The sequence below is a fragment of the Misgurnus anguillicaudatus genome, chromosome 2 (genome assembly GCF_027580225.2).
Source record: "Misgurnus anguillicaudatus chromosome 2, ASM2758022v2, whole genome shotgun sequence".
Taxonomy (NCBI): domain Eukaryota; kingdom Metazoa; phylum Chordata; class Actinopteri; order Cypriniformes; family Cobitidae; genus Misgurnus; species Misgurnus anguillicaudatus.
The window spans coordinates 19,765,974-19,778,914 of NC_073338.2; the positions used below are offsets into that span (position 1 = coordinate 19,765,974).

The following is a 12,941-nucleotide window of genomic DNA, read 5'->3' on the forward strand; positions in this document are numbered from 1 at the left end:
AACTTGTTTTTAATATCAGACTCGGAAATTATGTGATTTTAAAAAATAAAAAATAAGGGAAATATTGATTATGACCTTTCCTATTCATTCATTGCACAAATAAATGATATATGAGGGAAAACTCTGTGAAATTGAAAATAAATCTTTCATTTAACTCAAACAGTCAACTCTGTGCATGTTTGCTTAGAAATAAAACAATTAATTGTCCCAGTGATGTTGTATTTGATGGCCCAAAGCGAAGGGATATGAGATTTTACACCCTTTATGGGTACAGCACGGCTTCCAATTACAAAATTTCCCATTCGCTGTTTACAAACTAATACACCAGAGTCTAATTGAGAGAAATAGAATACAAACTCAAAACATCTGTCAGAAAAACAGCACTGATTTAAAAAGATTTAAACAAAAAAATTGCAGATCAAGATGAGATTTCTAAATAATGCAGAACATAAAGTGGCAATCAAAGGTTATAATAAAAAAATCCAAAACATACACCTTACATATAGAAATGTACTTATTAGTCTTAAGTTTTAGCCAGATGTGAACATTATTTACATTATTTACGTACCTGCCTTTGTACATGTATTGAACCGTTTCAACCCCTTGAAAAGCACCCCCACTCAAGCCCAAACCATGAAAAACCTACTTTCACTAAAATGGTTGTTTTTACTAAACCATTTAAAGTATACACATGGTATCATTAGAAAGAAGACACTTTGACTTTCATTGTCCAAGTTTCAAAATTATTTTACGTTAAAAATGTAAAAAGTTAAAGAGGCTGAAGTACATTGAAATAAAAAAAGTTTGCATAACATCGTTTTTATTAATAAAAATCTTAATGATAAATATGTGTGTGAAACCTAGAAATGCAATGATCTCAAAGTCACAAGTCTAAAGAAGTGATATTTCACGTTTGAAGTCAATAGGCCCAAAAATTAGGTACTTTCAAGGGTTTTTGTAATACTAGTGCATTTTCTAAGCGCCAGTCAGCCCCAAAATAAAAGTATTTGTTTACATGCATACACGTTCGTTATTATTATTATTATTATTTATCCTTATGTTAGAGTATAAAATACTGTTTCCACACCAGGAAATAAAACGTCACACAAAGATCATTGGATTAGTTATCTAATTGGCTACACGTTCTGTCTATCAATATTTTCCATGAAGTCATAAGAGGAACGAGCGAGTCAAATGACGTCACTATTTTTGATAGCGCTGTTTGGATATTATGTATTATTACTTATAAAAACAAAGTTTGGACACGGTTTTACGTGTTTACTAGAACCTAAAGTGTAATCTCTTATACAGTGTTATGACGTAAATATTCCTCAGATAGTATATTATATTCTATTACAAGACGTCCATGCGAAATCTGAAGTAAACAATGGGCAATATATCTATATTTCACAGATTATACTTATTTGTGGAAAAAAATGGTAATTGGACATATTTTATAAGAAGGTTTTCATGAGTTATTCACACATCTGAAACAGACTGGATTCGATTCGCAATCGTTATATCAACACAAAGGTAAGAAGTCCCGTTTATATTTTGCATGTTGTCATCTGGACTTCTGTCATAAAATACTACATTTATGATGCTAGAGCATCTGTATCTCAAAACAGAGACGATACACTGATGCTAAACCCGTAGACCTCTTAAACGATGTATAGTAATAGTTATATTATTAATGTTTGTAGACAGTAGGCTATATAGATATTGTTAACAGCGTTAAAAAACTGACGTCATCCCGTCCATGAATTAGTGCCCGTCGAGAGGTTAAAAGTAATAACTTTTTTTATTTTCAGGTTTTTATTTGAACGGTGAAATAAGCTCTTAAAGCTAAATAAAGATATGCCAGCTTAACCAAAGATACGTGAACTGGTTTTCACACGCTAGTATTTTACACTTGAATGGTTATTTTCTACATTATTCTCATACTATACTTTATACTGTGCAAAAGTCCTTGGCCACCACAAGCTTTGTTGTTTTTCATTCATTTTCATTTTTCATTCTTTTTATTAAGATACAAACAGAAATACAGGAAATATGTATGTGCAACAAAATGTTTTTTTTTTCAGGCAAAAGTCCGTGTTTTGTGTGACCTCTCTTGGCACTATAAACACATATTAAACTCCTTTGAGGAGACTGAAGTCCTGAAATCATTAAATTAGCATAAGGATTTCATTTCATTTAGGTTCAAGAGAGCCTGCAGATTCCTGCTATTGATCAAGTATAAGAGGAGCTCACACTTAATACTTCGCACTTTATCTTATTATTTCATTTTTTCTTTAGTACTGAATTCAAATGTCCTGTGTTTTCTAGATGAGACTGAGAAACAATTACTGTATATAAATACGTTCATTGCAAAAGCAAACAAATCTAATGGTGGCATGGTTCCCTAAGACTTTTGCACAGTATACTGTACATACAGTACATGACACACATGTGTGCATATGGTAGATAATAGCATAGCTGATCCTGCTCCATATAGCTGTATATTCAGCATCAAATATGTTAACTTTCACTGTAGACAAAAAATGTCTTGTTGCCATGAGATGGAGTTACAGCACACATAAAATGTTCTGTCGACAATAATCTTACCTGAAAATGCGATCTGATGGCTGCTCTCCCATCACCAAATCAAAGCCACGCTGGAAAATTGTGTACGGCCAAGGGCTGCAAAACAGACAATAAATCCAGAGGTAAAATAAATTCATGACTGAAATAAAAACCTGTACTGTAGGTCACACCACAGACGTTGTATTCATTACTGAATCTGTCCAGTCCTCGCTAAGCCACCCGACCTTTAAAATCACACGAAACATAGCCACCTTATAAAAGTGGGGAAAATATTGCAAAATTTATAAAGGCAACCCTCAGATCAAACCAATTGCGTTCCAAATTCGAACAGCAGCAGGGATTTTCCCCAACTGATGATGAATGTAAAAACTTTGACCTGACAGCTAACAGACGCAAGCGGACTCAAAGTGTCTATTTACTTAAAGCTCCAGAAGCGCTGTGATCTGATGGAGATTAATACAGAGAGACAGTCGCGGGGACACGGCTGCCGCTGTGCTGTAAGACAAGAGACAAAGAGCTGATGCCTCTCTAAGTAAGCTGTTACTCACAGCTAAAGAGCATTCGCTGTCTGCTTAGACCATTTAAAGCACAGATCCTGTGTCCAACAGTTTCCATCTGGAAGCGAACCGAGTGCATATCACGGACATTTACGATGAGCAGTTTAAGAAATGTTTTGCCACTTTGAAACTTTGAAAATAATTTTGCGCCGGACTTTCTATCTTCTAAGTGTTAGACTCAATTAAAAAATGTTCGCACTTTCACAGCATGGCACGCAGGGAACAAGCACACCCAGAGCTATTCCATTCCCCTAAGGCAGCCTTCCTGATTGTTCCAATTTGATTTCTAATTATCGGATCCATCTCACCAACCGTCATCACTCCCGTCTCCCACCCAATTAAAACGCCAAGGATTTCCTCACCTCCAAGTCTTAATCAAACCGCTCCGGAGCGACAGACTCGAACCCAGATGAGCATGTGAAACTCTCCTCAGGGAGGGTCTAATTAACTTCAAACATCTTAAATACAAGTCTTTGCGGCATTAAAAACTTTTTCTCCTTTCTGGATTGTTAGAAAGGTTTCAGAGCAAACCATCCTAATGGCGTGCCAGCCACTCATATTTGTGTTTATTTATGTGCATATTCGTTTGTTATTAACAGTTGGTTATGCAAGCTCATTTTTTAAAACATCTATCCAGATAGGACTTTGATCGTGAGAGGTGTAATAGCTTATTCATGCAGCTGAAAAGTCCTGGTGCTCCAGATTGCCAATGTGATTTTCATTCAAGCAGATTTCTGGTTATGCTATATTTTCTTTAAGCCGGAGTGTTATTTGAAATGAGATTTATTTTGGAAGAGTCAGACGGTGAGATGGACCCCAAATACGTGAAAAAAATTCTCACACCAAATACGTGACAGTTGGCAACAAACACATATGTATCTTACAGGTATACTTAAATGCATATAATTTAAAAAAATTATCCCGAGTTTTATAGCACTAATAATCTTTTTCCAATTCCAGAGGAAAACATAATGCAAACTAGGTAATTATTTCAAACAAGCCAATTTAATTTCCCTACAGCACATAACACCTGGCAGTCTATCAGCATTGGAGACATTTTTACTACAGCTGAACAGCATGACCAATCTCCGGATGATAGATTTCTGATTGCAGCAAGGCTGTGGTCCATTGCTGTTTTTTTAATAAGAAACGTATAGTATACTGTACTTACCCCTGATTTGGGCCCCATTCATTGCGAATGCACAGATGCTTGTGAACAGGGTCCTTCATGTAGCCGTCAAAACAGAGACATTCTCCTAAAAGCAGACATAATGTGCATTTTAATCCATTTCAAAGTAGTTATTGTTTATATATTGCAATAAATAGTAATACTGTAAAACAATATAAAGTAAAATGAGTTCACCCTTAAGGGGGGTCGCACAAGAAGCGTCAGAGCACCACTTACATAGTTTAACATTAACGCATTCCCCACGAGCATTTTTTTTTGTGATTTTCACAAAAGTTTCACAAAATGCCTTCCAGGAAAATATTCTTCTAAAAAAATATAAACATACAAATATATCAAATGAAAGAACAGACCCTCTGCTTTCAAACAAATAAAACGGGGGAAAAATTATCCTATCTTTATTTTTTCTCTGTTTATAAACTCTTAAATATTATTGCATTTTTGTGAAGGAATTTTGTTAGAGATCAGATTCAGAACGATGATCAAAACTTACACAGAGTGTAAAAGTAATAAAAAAATGTTTTGCTTCATTTTTTTTTATAAATTAGGTAAGAGTGGTATTACAGATTACCATAAAAACTCACCAGGAACACGTTTTTTCCATGCAAATGTAATCTCTAAATTGACGAGATAATTCATCAATGGTGGGGAATGAGTTAAATAACATCATATTCGTCCCAAATTGTAAAAATTAGCATAGGCTGCTAACGCATGCTTCGCATCTTGAAGTATATTCTGTCTGACTATAGCTTGCGCTATTTAAGGTGCACGACCGGTGTGCGATACCGGCAAGTTGTCCTACACGCGACGACAATTTAAGGTTTTTTTTTTCAAACCAAACCAACATCTTTGACTACTATAAGGTGCTTCACGTTTTTAGCTTATTGCACCATGTGCACCACATCACAGTATAAATACCACATCAAGTTAAACAGAGTAATATAACTAAAAATAAAAAGCTTGACAGACACTTGACAGACACTTTTATTCCAAGCATGTATAGTAGAACAATGCAAGTAACATTGTGTGTAAAGAGTCCATACAAAGATTTTACAATCAAATGAAAAATAATGACATTTTAGTGGTGACTGAAATGTTCCCTTTCATAATTGACAGTATTAACAATTACTGTTGCAACTGTGGCTTTCGGCAGAAACTATGGTTACCATTGTACATTTTTCTTTGAGTCAACGATGGGTTGAAAATAACCCAGCATTTTTTTTGAGTGCAGAAAAGTATTTACACATGATTGTTAACTTAATCATCACATATAGTACATAGATTGTTTCATTTCTAGTGCATTACATGCATTTACAGCTTTTGCAACCCTACATACGTTTCAAACATAATTGCTATTGTAGGCTAAACATGCTGGCGTATCATAGGCTGTACCTACAGTATGTAGTCTAAGGCACTATTTATATTATTTAAATGACTATAAATTTAGCCAGTAATGAGATAAGGCCCTAATTTTATGGTGGACCTACAGGGACATGCTGTGCTGTAGCGGCTGCTGTTCTGTGTGTTTAAGTCTATAGACATGCACAGCTGATTCCTTGTGTCAGCCATCCTCAGTAGTTATGGAGACTCAGATGGGTCCAGTCGCTCTGGGTTCGGCTGATCTGTGCTGTCAGGGTGTACTGCAGCCATGTCGGTCGTGATTTGGGTTCATGGGATGGATGAGGTCACACCCCAATGAGGAGGAGCTTGCTGTGTTAGCAGCGTGTGACGAGCTCCATGCAAATATAGAAGGAAGTTAGCAAACAGTAATGCAGGGAAACAAATGCGCCATTAACAAAAAGTGTGGATTTGGGCAAACAGATCTGTTTGCAGTCATCAGTATACTTGGACAATGTCACTGAATATGTGTCTTATGTCATGTTTTCAATGCAATTTAATGCCCCTGAATTATGCATTATGCAGTATTGGATTGTCAATCCTGATGCTTTGAATGAAAACAGAGGAAAAGATTCATGCGCTGCTGGCCAATACTATGAAAGACAATTGTAAAGAACAGGGCAGTAGTTTAAAATTGTTGGTAATCTATCTTAGTGGTGTTGGGGAGTAGCAAGGTTTTTTTTCAAATAGTAATATTACTTAAATTTTAATTAGTAGCCTTATATGGTTTACTTATTTTTATACACGGTCAGAAAAACAAAAACAGTTGGTCCCTACTGTCAGGATTGTGTGTTGCAGACAATGGAGAGATAAAGATAAATTAAAATTAGGAATTAATAAAGGTGATATACCCATTAGCATTAAGCATTGGCACGCAAGACTGGACAAAAAAGAGGCAAACAGAGGCCATTTCTCAATACCAAGTACGCCAAGTTTGGACTTGCGCCCTTCGTAGTCCGGACTTGCAACTTCAGACGGAAGAACGAACTCCCGAGGACGGGAGGACGCGAGTCCGGTTATATTGCAAATGGAACATCAGAGTACTTGAGGTCGTCATTCAGTCTAACCAATACATGCAGTCCTGGTTATTCTTATTTTAATGTATTTTTAACTAAAAATATCATCATCATCATCATCATTAATCGGCTGCGAACAAAACGGGTTTGCAGTCGGTCACTAATTTTCTCCATTCTGTTCGATTGCTAGCAGCTCTTCTCATCCCGTCAGCAGTTGGTGGCATGTCGTTGTTAATTAGTTTGCCGATGTATGTGTGATATAATGTGTGCGGCTTTCCTCGGCTTCGTTTGCCATGTCGTTCTTCGGGTGCATATAACACATATTTGTTAATTTGGTCGTTTGGGTCTCTTCTGAGTGAGTGGCCAACGAAACGTAGCTGTCTTTGTTGGATTTGAAGAATAAGCTGGTTCTTTTCGACTGCTTCGTATACAGCTGGTTACTTATTCGATCTATTTTCTTGATGTCGAGCATAATTCTGTAGCAACTGGTGGCAAAGCTATTGAGTGAGTTTTGCATTTTTTGGTTGATGATCCAGCTTTCGCAGCCGTACAGGAGGATGGAGATGCACGATGCTTCAAAGATGTTTAGTTTGAGTTTGATTAGAAGAGTTTTTGATAGAAATACATCCTTCATTTTCCAGAATGCTCCCCACGCTTGTCCTTTTCGTGCTCTGATATCTGTTTCGCTCGACGCGATGTAAGAGCCAAGATACTTGAAGTCTTTTGTCCATTCGATTTTTTGTCCATTGAGTTCAATGAATTGATGTAAGTTGATCGGCATCTCTGGCCCAGCAAGCTCTTGGTTACTAAATGCTTCCGTCTTTTTAATGTTGACCTCAAGTCCTACTCGTCTAGCCCACTTTGCTGTTGTTTGAAGTTGAGCTTGCGATTTTTCTAGATTTTGCTGCTTGTTGTTGTCGAGGTCGAACAGTGAAGTGGCTGGATATCTCGATGATCTTGATAGATTCGTCATGAAGCCATGTGAGCCCGTTGATGTTGCATGCTCTTGTTCTGATTTCTTTAGGGTGAAGTCTATGACGATGATGAATAGAAAGGGAGCTAGCGTGTCTCCTTGAAGAACGCCAGTTGAGATGTTGAACTGTTCTGATAGCTTGCCCTCAACCAATACTTGACTTTTTGAGTTGTTGTAGATAGTGCGAATAGCTCTTACGTTTTTTTCAGGAATTCCGTAGTGTCGCAAGATGTCGAACATGATGTTTCGTATGAGCGAGTCGAACGCTTTCTTAAAGTCAACGAATATGATGTAGAGGTCTAGGTTCTTGTCGATGGCGCACTCGATTATCGTCTAAGAATGTGAACTTGTTCGGTGCATCCTCTTCCTCCTGAAATCCTGCTTGATTCTTTCTCATGATAGCGTCTACTGGTTTTCTTATTCGGTTAAGAAGAACTTTATTGTAGACTTTCGCTGCGATCGACATCAGGCTGATCCCTCTATAGTTATTCATCAAAGTGAGATTGTCTTTCTTAGGCAATGGGACAATGAGACTAGTGGTGAATTGCTCTGGTGCTTTTTCTTGCATGTAGACATCATTGCATATGTTGCACAGCTGTCTGACTGCGTGATGGCCTCCGTTTTCGAGTGCTTCGGCGGTAATGGGGTAGTCGACACCTGGTGATTTGCCATTTTTGAGTTCGTCTACAGCCATTTTGACTTCGTCAAACGTGAATGGGCCTATATCGATCTCTAAGTCTCTGGTAGCTGGCTCGATGTGTAGATGTTCCGTGATTGTTTCGTTGTTCAGTAAAGTTTTGAAGTAATTTTGCCACTCGTCTAGCAGTTCCTTAGGAGAATTGATGTCACTACCATCTGTTTTCTTCATTTTATGCTTGTTTATTGATTTTGTTTTGCCGCTGATCTCATTGATAACTTCCCATGTGGTTTGTAACCTGTTTGCTTTTGCCGCTTCCTTGAGACGCTCAAGTTTCTCTGATAGGAAAGCGATCCTGTCCTGCTGGTAAGACTCAAGAAGCTTTTGATTTAGATCATGGCAGTCTTGCTTTTCTTTTCGGTCTCGTTTGGCTCGGTTTCGTTGGTTGAGTAAATTTGTTGTTCGGCTTGAGACCCAATTTTTAGGGGCTTTTTTCTTGATAAGACCGACTGTTGATTTAGCCGCGTTTTCGATGGTAGCTACAAAGTGGTCATATTTAGTTTGTACGTCTTGTTCGTCTTCACTTAGCACGCTGAAGCGGTTTTTGATTGTGATCGCATATTTGTTTTGTAGCTCGTTATTCTCTTTTAGCTTACTCCAGTCGTATTTTGGCCTCTTGTTCTTATTTTCGACTGGTGCGCGCAGACTGACTCTTATTTGGGCGTTGACTATGCGGTGATCTGAGCCGACATCTACTGTATTATATGCTCGAATGTTCTTCACTGAGTTTGCCCATTTTCCTCTTATAAGTATGTGATCAAGTTGTGCTCGATTTTTGTTGTCGTTTTTCTTTCTGTTAATGTCGGGTTGCCACGTCCAGATTCTAGACTTCTTGTGTGGGAATCTAAACTGTGCAGATCTCGTGTTTGTTGTCTCGCAGAACTCTACAAGTCTAGTGCCATTGTCATTCGTCTTCTCGTGTAGGGCATGTTTGCCTACTGCTCTCGGGTTCGATATGCTGCTGTCAAGGCCGATTCTTGCGTTAAAGTCACCTGCGATGACAAGCATATTGTGTGGTGGTACTTCTTGTGCACACCTTAACAACTTGGCATAGAACTCATCTTTATATCTAAAAATATATCAAATGCAAAAACCATAATATGTGGTTAAGGCAACACGTGAATACGCTGATTAGCTTTAATGTATTTATTACAAAATGAAGTATGATATAAAACACATTTATTTATTTATTTTGTTATAAAACTATTTATTTTAATAACACTAAACTATAATATACAATTGCGCAACATAAAAAAACACAAGAAAAACACCCAGTTACAGTAAAGCTTATTTAAAAATATATGTGATTTAAGTTATGAAACTTAACTTTACCATCAGTTAAAAGGATAACAAATAACAGACTTCATATGAATAATAAAGATAAATAAATTGATGAGACAAAAATGCCAGTTTGATATATCCAAAGGGAATATTTTATGTTTGATCATCAGACACCGGAGGGCAGAGCAGCTGCACTGAGATCAAATTTCAGAAGGACTTGCCGAGATGAGGCTGCCCTCGTCGGTGTACAGTATACGCCGCTGATCACCTGCTGATTCACCGGAACTCACATATCCAAAAGGAAATTTTAATATAGGCGCTATCTTTACCAACTGACCACATATTTAAAGTTTATTAATCTATATTCTCGACTAAACAGCTCTTAAAACTAAATTTTATGACACAGAAAGAGTAATATTTCGAATATTTTGAATTCATTGCCGTTAACGCAAAATGCATTCTGGGAAACTTGGCTGTCAGAAGTCCGCACACCTCCTGATGCATCCTCGATATAATGGGCGGATCAAGAACACATCCGGGGATGTTATGTGAACTTGGCTTGATGCGAACTTTGATTTGGAACAGTACTTGCGCTGCGACTGATGACGTTTTACAAGTCCACAAGAACACAAGTACAGACAAGAACGCATATCGAGAAATGGCCAGAGTGAGCTTATTTTGTTGATGAGGAAGATGGCTGGCAGGTGAAGATGATTGCAGACTATGGACAGGTGAGGGAGTGTGGAGGATGATGGAAAATGTAGTCCAGGAAATGGCAAAAAATGAATAGTGAGGGAAACAAGCAGGCAAAGAGGCTGAGGCTGTAACACCCTGTCCTTATATGGTCCTAATATGCACCATTTGAGTATAGATATGTATACATTTGTTACCTCTTTTGTACCAATATGCACTTTTTTGATACCAATATGTACCTCTGAGGTATAAATAGAAACCTGTGCAAATGGTACCACACCAGTTTTTAGTCAGGAACCATTTTTTAAATTATTTTAATTGGCTGTCAATGCGGTTAATCAGCTGGAAATAATGGTTTGAAGTGATCCTAACTACACCAATCATCTCTATTGTTATTGTTAAAGTTCAGATGTGGACTCTTAAATTTAGAATATTAATACTAATCATGAACAATTTGAAAAATTTCTCCTTAAGGTAAGTTAGTCTCGCTCATGTTAATACATTTGCAGTTTGATCATTATGGCTGTGACATTTGCAGTCAAAATGTAAAATTATCAATATTTATCACTACAGAATATTGATCTATATTAGGGTTGCTGCGGTAACAGAATTTTTTCCCACCGGTTAATCAGCGCGTGACAAACCCGGTGATCCCGGTATCTCCGTGTGGGAGGGGCTTATAAATACGCATGAAGACGTGAACATTTTACTTTCACTTTTGAATTACGCAACTGTCTAAATGCAGCGCTTGCGTACACTGCATTAAATTGTGTATGAATTTGCGTGCAATGCGAGTGCAACAGCTGATTTAATTAACTCTTTCCCCGCCATTGACGAGATATCTCGTCAATCAAGAGAAAACGCTTTCCCGCCAATGACGAGATTTTCCGTCTTTCCGCAATACCGCTATTATCCACCAGGTGGCGCCCTTCCGCAACTTTATAAACCCGGAAGTATTGCCCTATGGCAAGCGGCTGCATGTCCGCGTCTGATTTAAAGATCACTCTGAATGGGATCTCTATGAAAAGTCCGTCACAAAAATGGAATTATCTCTGCTTTTTGCTCAAAATGTGGTGTTTTTGCAGAAACCTACCCATATTCAAAAGCTGATTACAAAAGAACTACTCAAGGTAGGATGAAACGTTTTTTTTTGTTTGAAAGCAGAGGGTCTGTTCTTTCATTTGGTATATTGCATGTTTATATATTTAACGAAGGACATTTTCTGAAAGGCATTAAACTTTGGTGAAAATCATGAAAAATGCTGGCGCTGGCTGGCAACTTTAAAAAAAAAACGCTGGCGGTGAAAGAGTTAAGTGCTTGAGTCAATGTGCGCAGGTAATTCTCAAAGAACACACCAGTTCCAAGTAGAGCAACCGGCTACTTCTCTATAAAGCACTGCTTGTTGGGTTTATTATTTTTCTTGATGAAAAACACAACAACAAAACGATCTCGCTTATATTAAACATCATATATGTATATTATTACAAAAATGAGTAAGCACGTGGCTTCTGCCATCGTCTGGTCAGTCAGCTCGCCTCGCACACTCTCAAAAAGCCGGAAAACAATAATACTCAACAAACGGAGAATATATGGCTAAAAAAAGTGTACATATACATAAATACATAAACACACACACACACAAATACATATACATACATACATACATGTACATGTGTGCATCCATGTATGTGTGTGTATATATAAATATATATAAAATAATAATTATTATTATTATTATCATGTTCACATTTATGAGGAAGAAACAATGTAATGTATGTGGCATTTCTGAGTTATGGATGTGACAATGCACTTTAAAAGAAACCTTACATGGGTATTTAGTATTGACACCTTATATTGACATATGATATATCACTATATGGTTCAAACATTTGGTTTAGGATTGTTTCAGATATTGTTTAACACAGTTTAAAAAGTCAGTGTATTCCCATTTAATTTAATTTCCCATTTAATCTTAAAAGATTGATAATTTTTGGTGTTTACAAATTCTTTCTAAAACTGCAGCTAGAGTCGTTCACCTTTATGTGGCAGAAACACTTAATTTGATATATTACTATGAGTATATTTTGTCAGGCCAAAATAAATGCCAATAACAGTGCTATTATTTGCATAGTTAGCTGTTTCAGTTTAGCCAAAGTAATTTGTTAAACTCACATTAAAGTTGTACCGCAGCTAATAATAATGTTTTCGAAATTCAAATTAGGTGCAGGGAGCTTTCAGGACTCTGGGTGGTAAATGACAACTTTGTCAGAAAACAACACATACCCAGTGGCTGTATGAATGACTGATGGCTAGAGGTATCTAGCACTGCATGTGAAATATATTTAAATTTACATCTCAGTATACAGTATATGCAGAAGCAAGACTTGGTCTAAAGGTAAGGCATGAGTCAGCCTGAAGCTTTCATATGCATTTAGTGTTAAACACAATCTGTATCCAAGCACAAATCAAGGGGTGGCAACATTGTTTTGCATCGTGTTACTAATAAAAACCAAATTATTTGGGTTGTTCCCCCTGTAGTATTTATTTCGCTTAA

General features: G+C 37.1%; 1 protein-coding gene across 4 annotated transcripts in view; it reads right to left on the reverse strand.

Annotated features, from left to right (window-relative positions):
• astn1 (astrotactin 1) overlaps positions 1–12,941 on the reverse strand; it is a 356,183-nt gene that overhangs the window by 214,453 nt on the left and 128,789 nt on the right. For all 4 annotated transcript variants that reach the window (XM_073874209.1, XM_073874213.1, XM_073874207.1 and 1 more), the window contains 2 exons: positions 4,315–4,399; positions 2,608–2,682 (listed from right to left, as the gene is read on the reverse strand). In XM_073874209.1, the coding sequence (XP_073730310.1) occupies positions 2,608–2,682; positions 4,315–4,399 (160 nt within the window). The remainder of the gene's footprint in view (positions 1–2,607; positions 2,683–4,314; positions 4,400–12,941) is intronic.